The sequence below is a fragment of the Crocodylus siamensis genome, chromosome 3, assembly GCF_052110815.1.
Source record: "Crocodylus siamensis isolate JL-2025a chromosome 3, ASM5211081v1, whole genome shotgun sequence".
In the NCBI taxonomy this organism is placed as follows: domain Eukaryota; kingdom Metazoa; phylum Chordata; order Crocodylia; family Crocodylidae; genus Crocodylus; species Crocodylus siamensis.
The window spans coordinates 85,352,784-85,366,884 of NC_143397.1; the positions used below are offsets into that span (position 1 = coordinate 85,352,784).

At 43.9% G+C, this 14,101-nt stretch overlaps 1 protein-coding gene and 1 pseudogene across 25 annotated transcripts in view; both read right to left on the reverse strand.

Annotated features, from left to right (window-relative positions):
• Window positions 1-443: 443 nt before the first annotated feature.
• LOC149868488 (uncharacterized) lies at window positions 444-1,146 on the reverse strand (annotated as a pseudogene).
• A 4,935-nt stretch (window positions 1,147-6,081) lies between these two features.
• Window positions 6,082-14,101, reverse strand: part of MPDZ (multiple PDZ domain crumbs cell polarity complex component) — a 139,807-nt gene continuing 131,787 nt past the window's right edge. For all 25 annotated transcript variants that reach the window (XM_090038695.1, XM_090038692.1, XM_090038688.1 and 22 more), the window contains 2 exons: window positions 10,310-10,433; window positions 6,082-8,230 (listed from right to left, as the gene is read on the reverse strand). In XM_090038695.1, coding sequence (XP_089894821.1) covers window positions 8,084-8,230; window positions 10,310-10,433 — 271 coding nt within the window. In that variant the 3' untranslated portion in view covers window positions 6,082-8,083. The remainder of the gene's footprint in view (window positions 8,231-10,309; window positions 10,434-14,101) is intronic.

The window sequence follows — 14,101 nt, forward strand, 5'->3', positions numbered from 1 at the left end:
TTAACTTTGTAACGGTTTTCTCATTATCTTCCATTTTTGATTGCATATCTCGAACTTTCATATCTAAATTTTTATTTTCTTCTTCACTTCGTTTCAGAGAAATTTTTAGATGTAGAATCATATCATGCAGTTTAGAAACCTCTTGTCTGAAATCTTCATTTTCTTTCTCTGGTCATCGTTTTGTTGATCGAGATCAGTGAATCTTTTAATGCCGCCGGTCGCCAAGCTGACGCCGATGGTGACTACTCGTTTTTTGACTTTTTGTTGGTTTTGTCGAATCCAAGTGCTTTGGCAAGGGCCTTCTGCCTTTCATCTCCCAATGGCCTTAGCTGATCTTTGGTCAGGCTGGACATATAAAGCAAAAAACCAAACATTGCTCGCTCCGTCGGGGTGCATTGTGGTGGAGAGTCCCGAGCTTAAGGCGGTGAGTTTCGGGCTTGAGGTCATCGATTTTCCCATCGAGGACGAGTCGGTGTATATTCGGCCGGGTAAACTGATGATATGTTCAGTTTTTCGTCGACGACTGGGAATGCTGCCTTCTGAGCCTTGGGTCTCATGGCTCCCTGCAGTTTACCTAGTTGTCCTAGTACGTGGGCTATGGGACCATTTACTGATGGATTAAGGAGCAATCTCACTGTCAAATTTTGGCTTCCTCCGTAGACTTCTGTTGCTGCTTCAACAGCTTCCAATAAACATGGTACGTTTCCGGGATTTGTAGAGAACCTATCTGGCCAAGCTCCCTGTGCTTAAGCTGGTGTTAGGTTCAGGGCTTGGTGGGCCAGGTGCATATATGAGGGCGCTTGCATCTGCATGGTTCGATGCGCCCTCATGCCAAGTATGCATCTTCCTCTGGAGGGCTTCAACCACTAGGGCCGGCAGTGGAACGGGCCAGTAATTGTTGGCAAGTACAGGCACTGGGTGCACTACTTTGCCCTTGCTCCAGGCAGTGTTCCTTACAAGTTGCACGGCTTCATCTTCATCCACGGTTTCATTCCCTGCTTCTGCTATCAACCTCCCTAGCCATACTATTGGTGTTTCTTCGGGTTTGATTCCAGTTTCTTTTCTTAATTCATTCATCTCTGCTCGAGTGCGTGTTCTTGTCGTAACGGTGATTTGGGTTCCGTGGCCTTGAGGGCCAGTTACCCACTTTCACACCAAAATGGGTAATGCTGTAGCCAAATCAGGGTACAATTGTTGCGTTGCTGAAGTATCTTGTGTTGCTTTGTTTGCGCTTCCTTCCGTAGTCATCTGTACTTTCGCTTTCGGTTTTGTTTATTCTGTTCATGCTTACATCCTCTAGGTGGCGCGGCTTTACGTACGGCGGCGGTGACGTTGACGCTGCGGCAGGAGGCGGGCTCCAAGTGGGCGGAGTCGATGTTGGCGCGCTTTTCTGTTTTCCCACCACACTCGAGCTCTCTTCTCTTCTGCTGGCGCCATCTTGAAATGGCGGCTCGGCGGCACTCTCGGTGACCGCTTGGGCAGCGGTTTCCAGCTGCACTGCTAAGTCTGCATTTTCCCTCAGCACAGCAACATATTCCTGAAATAAAACATTTGACATCTTTCCCTTTTTCCATTTCGCGCCGGTCCATTTGGTCGTTCGCCCGTTAACTTCCAAACTCTCCCAGAGCTGAGTCAACAGCTCATGCCCCCTTGATCCCGGTGTGAGGTTAGGACAGTTGAATCTGTCCAGCGGAGTGTCCTTTCCTCTCTCCTTCATGTACCGCATGCACCGGGCGAATTCTGGGCCGGGCTGGGACTTGCCGTGTCTGAGGGTTTCACGCGGGCAAGGGATATGGACCCGGTTTCCTCCCTTGGGCGATAGATGGCCCTTGGGTCCCGCATCACACAGCCAAATGCACTGGCATTGAGCCAGACGGCCCACTCTTTCCCGTTGGTGCCGCAGAGGGAAAGGTACCTATTCATCATGGCCACGGCCGGATTGGCGGCCTGGTGGTACACAATGTGTGCCCAGAAGTCGTCCGGATCGTTGGTCGGACAGCTTCCACTGCGCCATGGGCAGTGACGGATCAGTTCCAACTCCAAGCCTCCCACTGATCCTGTTCGTGACGCCATGTTGGAGCCAAGCACCCCAGTGTCACGGTGGGGCCAAGTACAGATCGAACAGGTGGGATTAGCGGCGAGGAGTCAGAGCGGAGCGGACAAACGTGTGGTTTCAAAACAGAATGGTTTATTTTTCTTTTACTTACACCACAAGATGGTGATGTAGCGTAGGTCAGGTCAACTTAGTTACAATGGTACGGATAACGATGAACGGTAACGATGAAGAAACGTGAACGAGGCCGAGTCGGTAATGGTGGCGAAGACGATGAACGAAGTAACCAGAACGGAGAACGTGGAACGAGTTGGTCGAGAATGTGGAGCGAGTTGATCAGGAACGTGAAACAAGTAGCCGAGATGTGTACGAAGAAATAACCGGAACGATAACGAGTAATCAAAATGTGAACGTGTGATCAAGACAAGACGAGCATTTCTAGGGAAGGGTACACCGGGATACGACGGTGGCGGGGAGACCAATATGAACCAGGAGTCTAGGCCTGAGGCAGTCTCCGATATAGCGGTCTCTACTCAGGTCTGTCTAGTCTCCTCTGATCTCTGGTCTCTGCTGTGGGCGGAAGCTTACTGGCTTTAAATATGATCTAGGTGGCCAATCAGATAGCTCCCCTTTTGGAAAGTTCTAGTCTATTCTGGTGCATATCTAAGCATACGCCTAGTGCCAATTCAGATTACCTCATGGTACTTTTATGATTGACAAGTGTGGGGTCAAACATGGGGCATGTGCTGGGCATGCTCACTAGCCCTCTGGGGATTTTCCACTGACTTGTCCGTGCATGCCTGTGCTTAACACTGTGTTATCCAGCACCTCATTCAAATTTGGTTCTGACAATCCTTTTTTAGCAATACTTAATGCGCAATAGCGTAATTTTACTGCACATTAGTGTATTAGCATGGTAACACTCTAATGCCCAGTAAGGTTACTGCACATTAAAGCACACATGTCAATGTGCCCAGACATGGGTGATGCATAGGGGGTGCATGTGCACTCCTTGATTGTGGCAGTGCACCCTCAACAAAAAGATGCAGCTGATCCCCGCTGGCCGGCGGTGGCTGCGGGCCCACCCCCCGCTCCGCTGACAGCACCAGTGGCATCTGCAGGAACTCCCCCACTTACCACCACCACACTCCCGCCACCGCCATGCCCCCCCAGCCGCTGCGTCATTCATGTGCCCAGACAACACCAAACCAGGAAGTGTTGCAAGCTCTTTGTGTTCAAAATAATTTTGACAGATTGCAGAAATAAATAGGATGCAACCCAGTAGGCAAGTACAAAGAATTACACTTAGGGAGCAATAACCAACCGCACAAATAAAAACTAAGAATTAACTAGGTAACCATTCTACAGAAAAGGATGTGGAAGTGACTGTTAAAAACTGAACAAAGGTCAACAGCAAACAACATACTTTGTTACTGTTGAGAGAAAAGAAGATTAAGGAGAGACACGATACCAGTTTTCAAATAGGTAAAAGGTTAGGGGATGGGACAAGAAGTTAGACATTATGAAAATCATTTTAGCTCTCAGGGAAGTTAAGCACTAGAATAGATTACCTGGGGAGGTTGTGGAATTGTCATCATTGGAGGTGGAAGGAGGTGCTCAGCCTTCACAGGATGAAACCCAGCAGCAGGTAGTTAGCAGTTAGTAGCCTGCTTGGCTGCAAGTCTGGGAACCTGCTGCAAGTGATGACTACTATAGAAGGGTGGAGTTACAAAGGGGGTTAAAAGCTCCAGGAGCTCAGTGCAAGGTGAGAGGAGGCTATGAGAGAAACAGAGCCTGGGTTTCGCCTTTCAGGGTCTGAGGGCAGACAGCAGGTTTTGGTTTTGTTTGTCTGTACATTTCTGTGTTTTGTTTTGTTTACTATGGCGACAAGGTTGCCCCATGTAAAACAAACTGGCTGAAAACTGAACCAGGGCTGACTGGCCTCAATCAGGAAGCTGGGTGACTGACCTACTTACTGGTGGTTTTTAAAAGGTGGTTAGACCAACATCTGACAGGAGTAGTGCAAAGCATGAGAGAAGACACACTGACATATCAAGGTCCCTCCCAGCTCTGTTTTGAAAAACTTATATCTTCAGTGCAAAATATAAGCAGATTTCAAGATCCGTCCTCTCTCAAAGCATCTTCATAGCCTTTCCATTTAATTAATATTTAAAAACATGTGGAGAGTAGGATCCTTCCTCTTCTTTTTGGTTTCAAATTAGTCTTCCAAGGGGGTTAACAACATAGATCATATTTTAGAAGCATTTTCCATAGCAAAAAGAAATGTGCATATGAAAGGAAATATAAACACAAACAAACGAAACCCCATGGCAAAACAAAGCAAAGCTCACCTTGCAATTGAACCTTATGCATTATAAACTATCTGCATGGACATTATTGTAAAAACATGTACAATTATCAGTCTAATTTTTTCCTGATTTTTTCAGAGTAAGTGGAAGACTTGTCAAAAGCAGTGTGTGTGTGTGTGTGTGTTTGTGTAATAGGCATGGTACTAAGGTTTGGAGACCTTTATGTGGTAAAGTAGTCAGTGTATACAACTTTCACATGAATGTCTTATAAATGAGACAAGAGGTTGCATTTATTTTAGTGAGCTTCATATTGTGTCATGAACATATATATGAATATTTTAAATGGACTTTAGAAACTTGTCAACCATTTCCTCTTCCAAATGGAAGATAACGTTTAGCGTGGAAAAGTGGTTACTCTGAAAAACAACATAATGATAACCATACTGGTTAATAATTCCTGAATATGTAGCCATTGTGCTCTGTTACGGCAGCAGTAAGCCGCCCTTTTTCCATTGATTTCTCTTTATCCAGGTGCTACATTTGCTTTTTGAACCACCCCAAAGGAGACACTATACAGCATGCAGCTTATTTTTCTTTCTCTATGGGCCAATTTTTGAAAGATGATGACTGATCTCAGTTCCCACGGGATCCAGAACAATGGTCGGCTGTTCCCAAGCATTGGCATTACTGCTCTGTTAGAGTCCTCAAAAGTTCCAGCCCCAAATTAAGCCCGCCTGTCCCTGACTGAAGATCTCTAGCAAAGCAGCAATACCAATGCCTAATGCTCTTTGCCCAGGGGTGAAAAATATGCACCACTCCAGGCCAGCTGTGGTTGATCCAAAGCCACATCTTTAACTAATAAATGTCCACATCTGTTATTAATACCATCCTAAACTACTAAAATTGAAAAAAAACCAAGAGCTTAGCAGGACCTAATATTAATACTACTAATACATTAGACATGTATGATTACTGAGTTTCAAGGTGCAGAGGCTTCCAGTTTCATGTGCTTAACCCCACTGTGTAAAAAACTATTGAAAGAAGTGGAGGATGCAGCTTGAAGAACTGAGCCGAATTACATTAGATGAGGTTAACTACACAGTGATACAAAGAAAAGGAAAGAAAACCCACTAGTATGGTAATTATTTTTAGCACCTTACAGTTTAACTACACAAGACAACTACTAACAGATGATGGTTTATACCATAATTGCCTGAGCAGGTAGTGGGTTTTTATTTTATTTTTTTGGAGGGAGGCAGGAAGATTAGCCATTCTCCAAGACTGAGTACCCGGCTTGATGATTTGGTGCTTTGCTCTGACATAGTAATCCCCGTGCTTTGAAAGGCTATTTGAAAATCTTTTTTTTTTTACGTTCAACCAACACTGTAGTTTGTTTCCTTTTTCATTTCATTCACCTTAGAGAAGAAAATAAAGGGAGTCAATTTCATAGCTATTTCTAGTTAACTTTGATAGCTGGTTCTCATGAATTACCCTGAGACCGCAATTTGAAGGCACAGGAATGGGAATAGGCCGGAAAACCAATTATATCAAATAAAAGTAGCTTTTAGTGAAAATTAAAAAAATCCTAGGAAGAGTAAATATTAACTTTGGTTTTATTAGTTTCCTAAGTAAACCTATATAACAGGACCTAATTTGATCTGACATTATCTCCTTAGAACAGAAAAATGTTCTGCTACTTCTCCACTAAGAAACCACAGCTACATCTGCAACTTTATTCATTTATCACAGATAGCTTCACATTTATTCACTTAAATTCTGCATTTAGACACAAAGGCAGTAATAAAATATCTGTACACTACTTCTGTTACAAATATAAATCATATTTAAAATGACTTTACATACTCTATGTAGGCGTTTCACACACTAAATTGGGAATAACTACAGAATAATAATTTGTCACCAGTTGCTTCAAGTTATGGTACCATCTGTTTTTCCTTAGTCTTCGCCTTTGCGTTGTAACTTCTAAAATAATTAATGAAATGGAACGGGCTATTTTTTTAGTTAATACACTTAGATTTAGCTATCAGCTTGCTAATATTCTCTCTCAAACGTTTCTAACACTGTTTTTCTCTCATTTAAGTGAACGCTACTTGTGTTCTTGCATATTTCTCTAACACAATTTGACTGTTGTTTCCATTTCAAAAACCAGCAACAGAACACTGCAACTAGTTGCTATAAACTCATTGCTGATCAATACAGGGGTCTTGTAGCTATATGAAAGTATGCAGTATACAACACAGCAGCTAATGGGTATACCACTGCTCACATGCCCCTGGACAATATTTTTTCTCTCCAGAAGTTTTAGTAACGCTTTTTATTTGGTCACAATGTAAGTCACAAATGGGCTTTGAATAATTTTGCAGATACTTACCAGCCAGAGAAAAGATCCACAAGCAATCTCTATGAACAACATGCTACTGGGAAGTTCAGCTACTGGGAAACTGAAGCTGCTAGTATATGTACTGGGCTGGGAGAGCAAGAGGCAGAGGGGTGGTGTTGTCATTTGATTTTGCACAAGGGTCCATCTTAAATTAGGCTCTGGCTTGCAAGTGTCTCATAAATTAGTAATCCTTCCAGCTTCTAGAAGTGGAAAGGGACACATTTCTCTCCCATCATATTTCCTTCTTCCCCTACAAGTTTCTGACTCTGAGGGAGGCAAAGAGTATAGAGCTCCAGCATTCTCCTTATTCTTATTCTCATCCGTTAAGGGTATCTTCACTACTCCACTCTCTGCTAACACTATTCTTTGATTCATCCAGGGATGGATGGGGGCAGTTCTTCTGCCACTTAGAACAGCAGCAACAACTTGAAATTGACTTTCTGATTTCCAGTGTCACTGCTCTCCACAGGGCTCTGAATTGAATCAGTGGAATTGACCAGAATGGTTAATGTTGCTACCTGGAGAAGCTCTCCGCAGTAGAGATGGTGACACTGAAGCTGTCTGCCTACAGTTTTAGGAAAGGGTGGTCTTCAATTCCACTGAAAGGGTTTTCTTCATACCTACAAAAGCTAGAAACTTCATTAAAAAAAAGTTTAAATCCTTTGAACACTGCAGCTATAGGGCTCCCTCATGTACCTAGTCACCACTGCTAAGTGGATGTTTCAGCCCCTGAGAACAAAAGAATCTCCAAACCAAACTAAAAGCCTGTTCCCAATATTGCTTAAGAAAACCAAAAACCTTTCTTGACACAAAAAAGCATTGTGGAATGAATAATTGGCCCTCCAGACAGCTTAAGCATCTGCCTACAACTTTCCCAACTTCTATCCAACTTCTCTTCTTTTGGTCGCTATTTCTCTTTTCCACAATTCTGCTCTTTAAATATTGCCTCTCTCTTCACTGATTTGACAACTTTCTTTTTGAAAACATATTTTCCCAACATATCTCAAATATTCAAACACTCTTTGCAAAACATTCCAGTTTTGCAATGTGGTTTCTAACACTAACATTCATTTTCTTGTGGATTACAAGTATTCATTACAATAATAATAATAATGAAAAACTACATAAACCCATCTCAGTGGTTTGACAGTAAGACAAATACTTCTATTGTATACAAAAATATGATTAAGTGTTGTTTTTCTTCAGTGATGTAACATAGCCTGATGAAGCTGAAATAGCAAAAGGGCTACATAAACATGTCTATTGTCTTTGCTTTGTGGACTGTAGATAATGTAATCTGGTTGATCATATTGTGACTGTTCACGACAAAACAGTCAGAGTGACAGTTCCTTTTGTCCTTTTTAGAATAGCAACTGCTTCTTCATGGGTCACCCCTTCTAAGCTTTGCCCGTTGACAGCAATGATTTGATCCCCTCTCTTCAGACGGCCATCTTCTGCTGCTGCTCCCTGAAATTGCACAGCACATAATTTCTTTAACTGCCTGTTGCACAGTCACTAAATCCAAATAGAGTCTTAGATGATTACAGTACACAATAGAACATGAAAAGTTTTAGTGGTGAAGGACTAGTTAGCTTTCATCATTAGAAACACATGCTCATTTTGACTTTATAAGGTGTTGCTTCTCTCTGCCTCTACATTTTTGTGGAGAAGTTCCATCGTGCGAACTTGACCAGATAGAACAAGTGGTACTGAGATGCCTCCTGATTAGCAAATCCAAAATACCTTCAAATTTAAAACAAAGTCTTGCCCCACCCATGCTCGTGCCTGACCCCTGTTGCCTGTCCTCCACCTTCCCCACCTGCCCCTGCCACTTACTTTCTGCTGCTCTGATCTGTTCCAGCTCTGATGCAGTCAGCAGCAGTGGCTGCAGCCCAACGTTGCTCAGCCCAACCAGGCAGAAGCAGCAGTGGTGGTAGCTCTGTGCCTGGCCAGATCAGGGCTGGAGCAGAAGGCAGTGGGGGGAACAGAGCATAGGCAGTGCAGTCTTCCCCACACTCCCTCCAAGCCACATAGGCAGGCCTCCCTTGAGCACACCCCCACCCACAATCAAGTGTTTTAACCCCATGGTTCCTGGGCCATGAACCCCCCTGCCTCTGCTACATGAGTCTCCACTCAGCTCTGGCTTTGGGTCCAAGCCCAAGGCTGAAGCTGGAATTCAGCTGCCACCTGCCCTGGGCTGGTACTTGAATCTAAGATAAGACTTCCCTCCTCGCCCACCATGTTGTTTGGGAGGAAAAAACCTTGCCTTGGATTCGAGTAAATACAGTATTATTAAAGAAGTGAAGATTACATGCTGTATAACAGGGGCTGCTAATCTGCAGCAGATATGCCACACATATAGGCAGCTGCTGTCTTTGGCACACGGCACACTTGAAAGGGGGCAGGGAGCAGAGCAATGGAGACTAGGTTGGGAGCAGGGTGGCTGAGCAGACCACACAGGGGAAGGGGATTGGCGTGGCACTTGGGGAGGGTATGAGGCTTAGCTTGCAGAATGCTTGGACCCAATATTTGGCATACCTGTCAAAAAAAGATGGCCACCACTGCCCTACAGTACAGATTCTGTAGGTTAGGATCTGTGGAGTTTTTAACTCCTCCAGCCCTCTTCCTTTGGATGGTACAGTTTTCAAACTCCAGAACTAAAACTGCAACTGCAAAATGTACACACTCTCTAAAATCAAATTAGTGGGAGACGGATCTAATCCAGCTCCAATTCCAACCTTACCAAGATCTGGGGAGTTTTGATTGTGTTTTGACATGGACCCAGGTCACCACATACAGATCCAAACTTCTCCAGAAATTCAGGGCTGGATCCAATAGACTGTTCCAGCCCATCTAAAGGTGCCTGTACATGAGCCAGGAGGCTGCTCCCACACTATAATTATAGTGCATCGGACCAGACTCGATTAATTGAGTCTGCTGAAGCATGGTAATTACCATGATCCAGCCAGTCTCTGTGTTTCATGTATCGGTGTTCCCATTCTTCAAAATGGTGGTGGGAGCACTTTAATTAAAGCTCATTCAATGAGCTTTAAGATAAAGCACCCCGTCACCATTTTGAACCACAGGGGTGCTGATATACAAGATGGTCCAGGCACTTTAATAAGAATGGCTCTGAGAGCCGTTCTTATTAAAGCCACCACCATCCTGTCCCCTCATCTGAGCACACGTAAAAATGCCCTGAGAGTCCACAATTCGTAGTAACTAAATTAACTATTAACTGAAAAGAATGCAATCAAAACATAGATGGCCAAAGAAACAATGAAGTTACGTGCTTAAATCTAACTCTTTACAGCTGAAACAGAGAGTGATGCGCACAAATTGGGAATACTCAAAATTAGGCCCAGTTTGCCTAACTGAAGAACATCAAACTTCAGATGCATGTAAAATAAAACCTTCTTTCCAGCCTAAGGAAAGCGATTAGATGAGCTGTTACATCCCCCCTGGCTTCACTTCTGGCCACACGTTAAGAAATCAGGTGGCAAGCAGTAATAAATTGTTTGAGTTGTTTTATGCTCATGTACTTACCTTTGCAAATACAGTCTTAACATAAATAGGTAAATCTCCATGGGGGCTGCCATATCCTCCCACAATGCTAAAGCCCAGACCATCCGGTCCTCGATCTAGAGTAATGGTTTTATACTGAGGGGGACTGCAAGGGAAAGAAGAAATGATTCTTTTTCGTTTATGAGCATTCTTTTGTGAGCATACTCCACATTCAGTGTTTAGCACAACGGCTCTTAAACTTTTAACGCTAGCGACTGCTGGCAGCACTAATGTGTTTAATGTATATTGCTCTGAATAGTTCAGTTTATGCAAACCACTGAAACCTTGTTTAATGCTGTAATGTGTTTACTTACTTCATACTTCCCTTTCATAACATTTTCCCTAGTATTTTACCTTCCATTTGTAGAAGTGTATTTACTTAGTCACCTAATGCATTGCCCAGTGATTACTGGAATAGTCCAGTATCAGTGCTTGTTAGCTAGTAAACACTGGTGTAACTCTTCTACCAGGCCTTGGTTCAAATTTGGAGAGGGGCTGACTGTAGCCCCACCCAGCACCCTGGGAAAATCTACTCCACTGGTGGTCCTAAAAGACAAACATTCCCATTTACGGGCAACTGAACAGACAGAATCATTTATTAAAGGTTATTTAATAATTAAAATAAACTATTCTCATCTAATCTCCCCTTCAGCTATTCTACTCCCCAAGCATTATACCCACAAACAGCAAATACTTTCATACTAAACACCCCCAAAAAGCAAACAAGAACCCCTAATGTCCAACATTCAAAAACATTTTACATCCCAAAACCAATTTCCCCTAATGTCCAACTTGTCTGGCCTTCAAAATATAAAATATACTGAGCACTTTAAAGTCTTCAACATATCAGGCCAGTGGCAGACATTATACTTGTGATTAACCAGTCATGTCTTCAGTAGTACTGCAGCCACACATTTATAGAATCAATGGTCCGATAAAACAGAGGATAAGCCACAAAGTCATTACACAAAATCTGTGTTACATCTTTGTGGTGGATTCCCACTGAACCTTAAAATGAACAGGTGGCCAGGCTGATTAGCACTTAAAAGGCACTGGAGCCCTTGACTCCAGTGTGCTCCCAAGGCCAGGAGTGCTAACCAGCTGGTAAGCGCCCTCAGCCTGCATCAGAGCCACGATCCCAGGATCTCCCTGCACTGATAACAGGGCATGATTAGGATCTGATCCCCAATTCCACAGTCACACTTCCTGCCATGCATACGCAGAATGGCAGGAGGGGCACTTTTGGGGATTGTGGAACACATCCCATCGCGCCTTTAACAGACTATCTGCCAGGGACCTTAATATCACACATCTTGAAATATCAATTCTTTGGCTTCTTGGACCGAAGTTTCAAGTACCACCTTTTTGGGGGTCACCACCAGAAGGTGGGGTGGTGTTTTGCTGCTGCCAGCCCTTTACAGAGTAGCAATCCCAGCCCTTTTTGGGGATTGTTGCCTGAGCTTCTCACTGCCTGGGATCACTTCTGCCAAGAAACGCCACTGCAGCTGGTGCTTTAAGTGCCATTCAGGATTGATGCTGAGGTGTGCCACTCTTGTTGTCTTGCCACAGCCACTTCAAGGGATGGCACTTGGGATTGTCACCATTTGCCACTGCTCTGGGGAGTGCTGCCTGGGATTGTTGCTGCTGCTGCTGCTACTCTAAGAGAACGCAGCCCAGGGCTACCACTGCTGCCATCACTTTGGATAATGTTGCCTGGGAGTTATTCCCACAGCTGCCTCTCTACAGAATGCTGCTGGGGCAGGCACTGGTGGTCTCCACTGCTCTTCAGGATGCTGTTGCTCTTGCCATCAGGTTCATCGCTGCCATTCCATAAGCATGGCTGGGGTCAGCTGAGGTCCATTGCTTTCACTGCTACCACTTCATAAGCATGCCAGGGGTCAAGACAGCCAGCTGTCTCTCAGCTGCGAAGATATACCAGCCTGCAAGAACGCCCTCAAAGAGGAACTCCACTCTGCAGTGGACTCTCTCCTTTAAAAACCAAACCAAACCAAACCAAAACAAACCCTGCCAGCCACCCCACCACTGGCCTCAGCCCAGGTCACAGTAAGACCCAACTTGCTGGTGATTCCTGCACAACAGTCTCCTGAAGACTGTATGTACTTTCCAAATAAAAGAGGAGGAGGCCTGGTGACACAAAGATCTGCCAGTGACGCAAAGATTTTGCCTCCCCACCTTTTGTCCCCTAGAATTAAAATTTTAAAAGCTCAAGATTAGGAAAATGGCACAAACAGGCCAGGCCCTTAACCTTTTGATCTTGCATACCTAAAAAGGGTATGCAAATTTTAGGACATCTACAGGTCACATGACCAATGTACATAACAAAGGTTATACCAGTATGTACGGAATTCAGAAAGAAACAAAAAAAGCCCATGATCACTACAGAAATTATTTTAAGAAACAAAACAAAATCTTGAATTGTCCATAAAGATTTCTAGAACGCAGAATTTCAAGATGGGATGCTGCAAGAGGCAAGGGCTTTTCTGGGTGATGCCTGTTATTGGACTTAGATAGTCTAGCCCAACCAGCTGGTCCAATAAAAGATATCATCCACAAAAATCCTTCCCTTTCACATGATTCCTGGACCATCACAGCTACAGCATCACTCCAACACTACCAAGATGGCACAAACACATGTTTCTTATCACTTCTTTATTTCAGTCCAAATAAATTTACCCACATATTTTGCAATTAGGATAGAAATATCAGAAGTTAAGACATCCAGTTATTTGTTTGCATGCACAAGTTAATGTTAATTAATATTTGTGTCTGTATCAGATTCCGGTGGGCAACTGAATGGTGTTGTCCCCAACTGGGAGTGAGCTGCAAGGATTCAAACCTGTACCTCCCATTTTCCAGAGAACACACTATCAACTACACTAGAGAACAGATCAGCTCACTGAGGTCTCTCCACACCTCCTTTTCGAGCTGTACAGATTGGAATGCAAGATTCATGGCATCAGGACAAGCACTTGACTCTTCAGCTCTATCCAGTCTTGGAGACTGGAATCCTATGTTCTGATCTCCACAGCCAGGATTCCACCCTAAGGGTTAGCTACGTGTAAAATATATAAAGAACCCTTAAAGGTGAGACCTGATCCTAGGAATCTCAGGCTCAAAGGCAATCCTCCAACTACCACCCTGCAGGCAAAAAGGGGAGGGAAATGCTTCACCAGTTTTCTTTAAGCTATGCCACCAATACATGGAAATGCAACATCCATGGGCCAGGAACAAAAAAGCAAAAAGATAGGTCTGCCTGTTGCACAGTGATTTGACCTGTTACCTAGAGCAGGAATTCCTAGGTTCTGGTCCCTACACCCTGATTTGATCTTGTGATTTTTATCCTATGACTCTTTGATGTCAAATGCATTATGGGCCCTGGGAGCAGGGACAAGAAGGAAGGGCACCCAGCTCCTTGGAGAGTGCCTTAACTAGGTCAGAAGTTGTTTCACCCTTCATCTTCATGCTGTGCCGTTATGCAACTAGATGGTTAGAGTAGGTTCTTGGGAGAACGTAAGGGTGGCCTTTAATCTCTTCAAAACTTAGGTGCCTAAACCGGATTTGCAAAGTATATTCCTGGAGCCAGGTGCCTTAACTTTAAGGCCTGTGAATACTGTGCTTATGAATAAATCTCTTTGTGAATTCTTCCCTCAGGCTGTGGGACATCTCATTCTCCACTTGCTGCAATTTAAGCAGCTTTTAGATGCACTCCCAGATTGTGGGGTTTGATATATTAATACATTAATATATTATTGT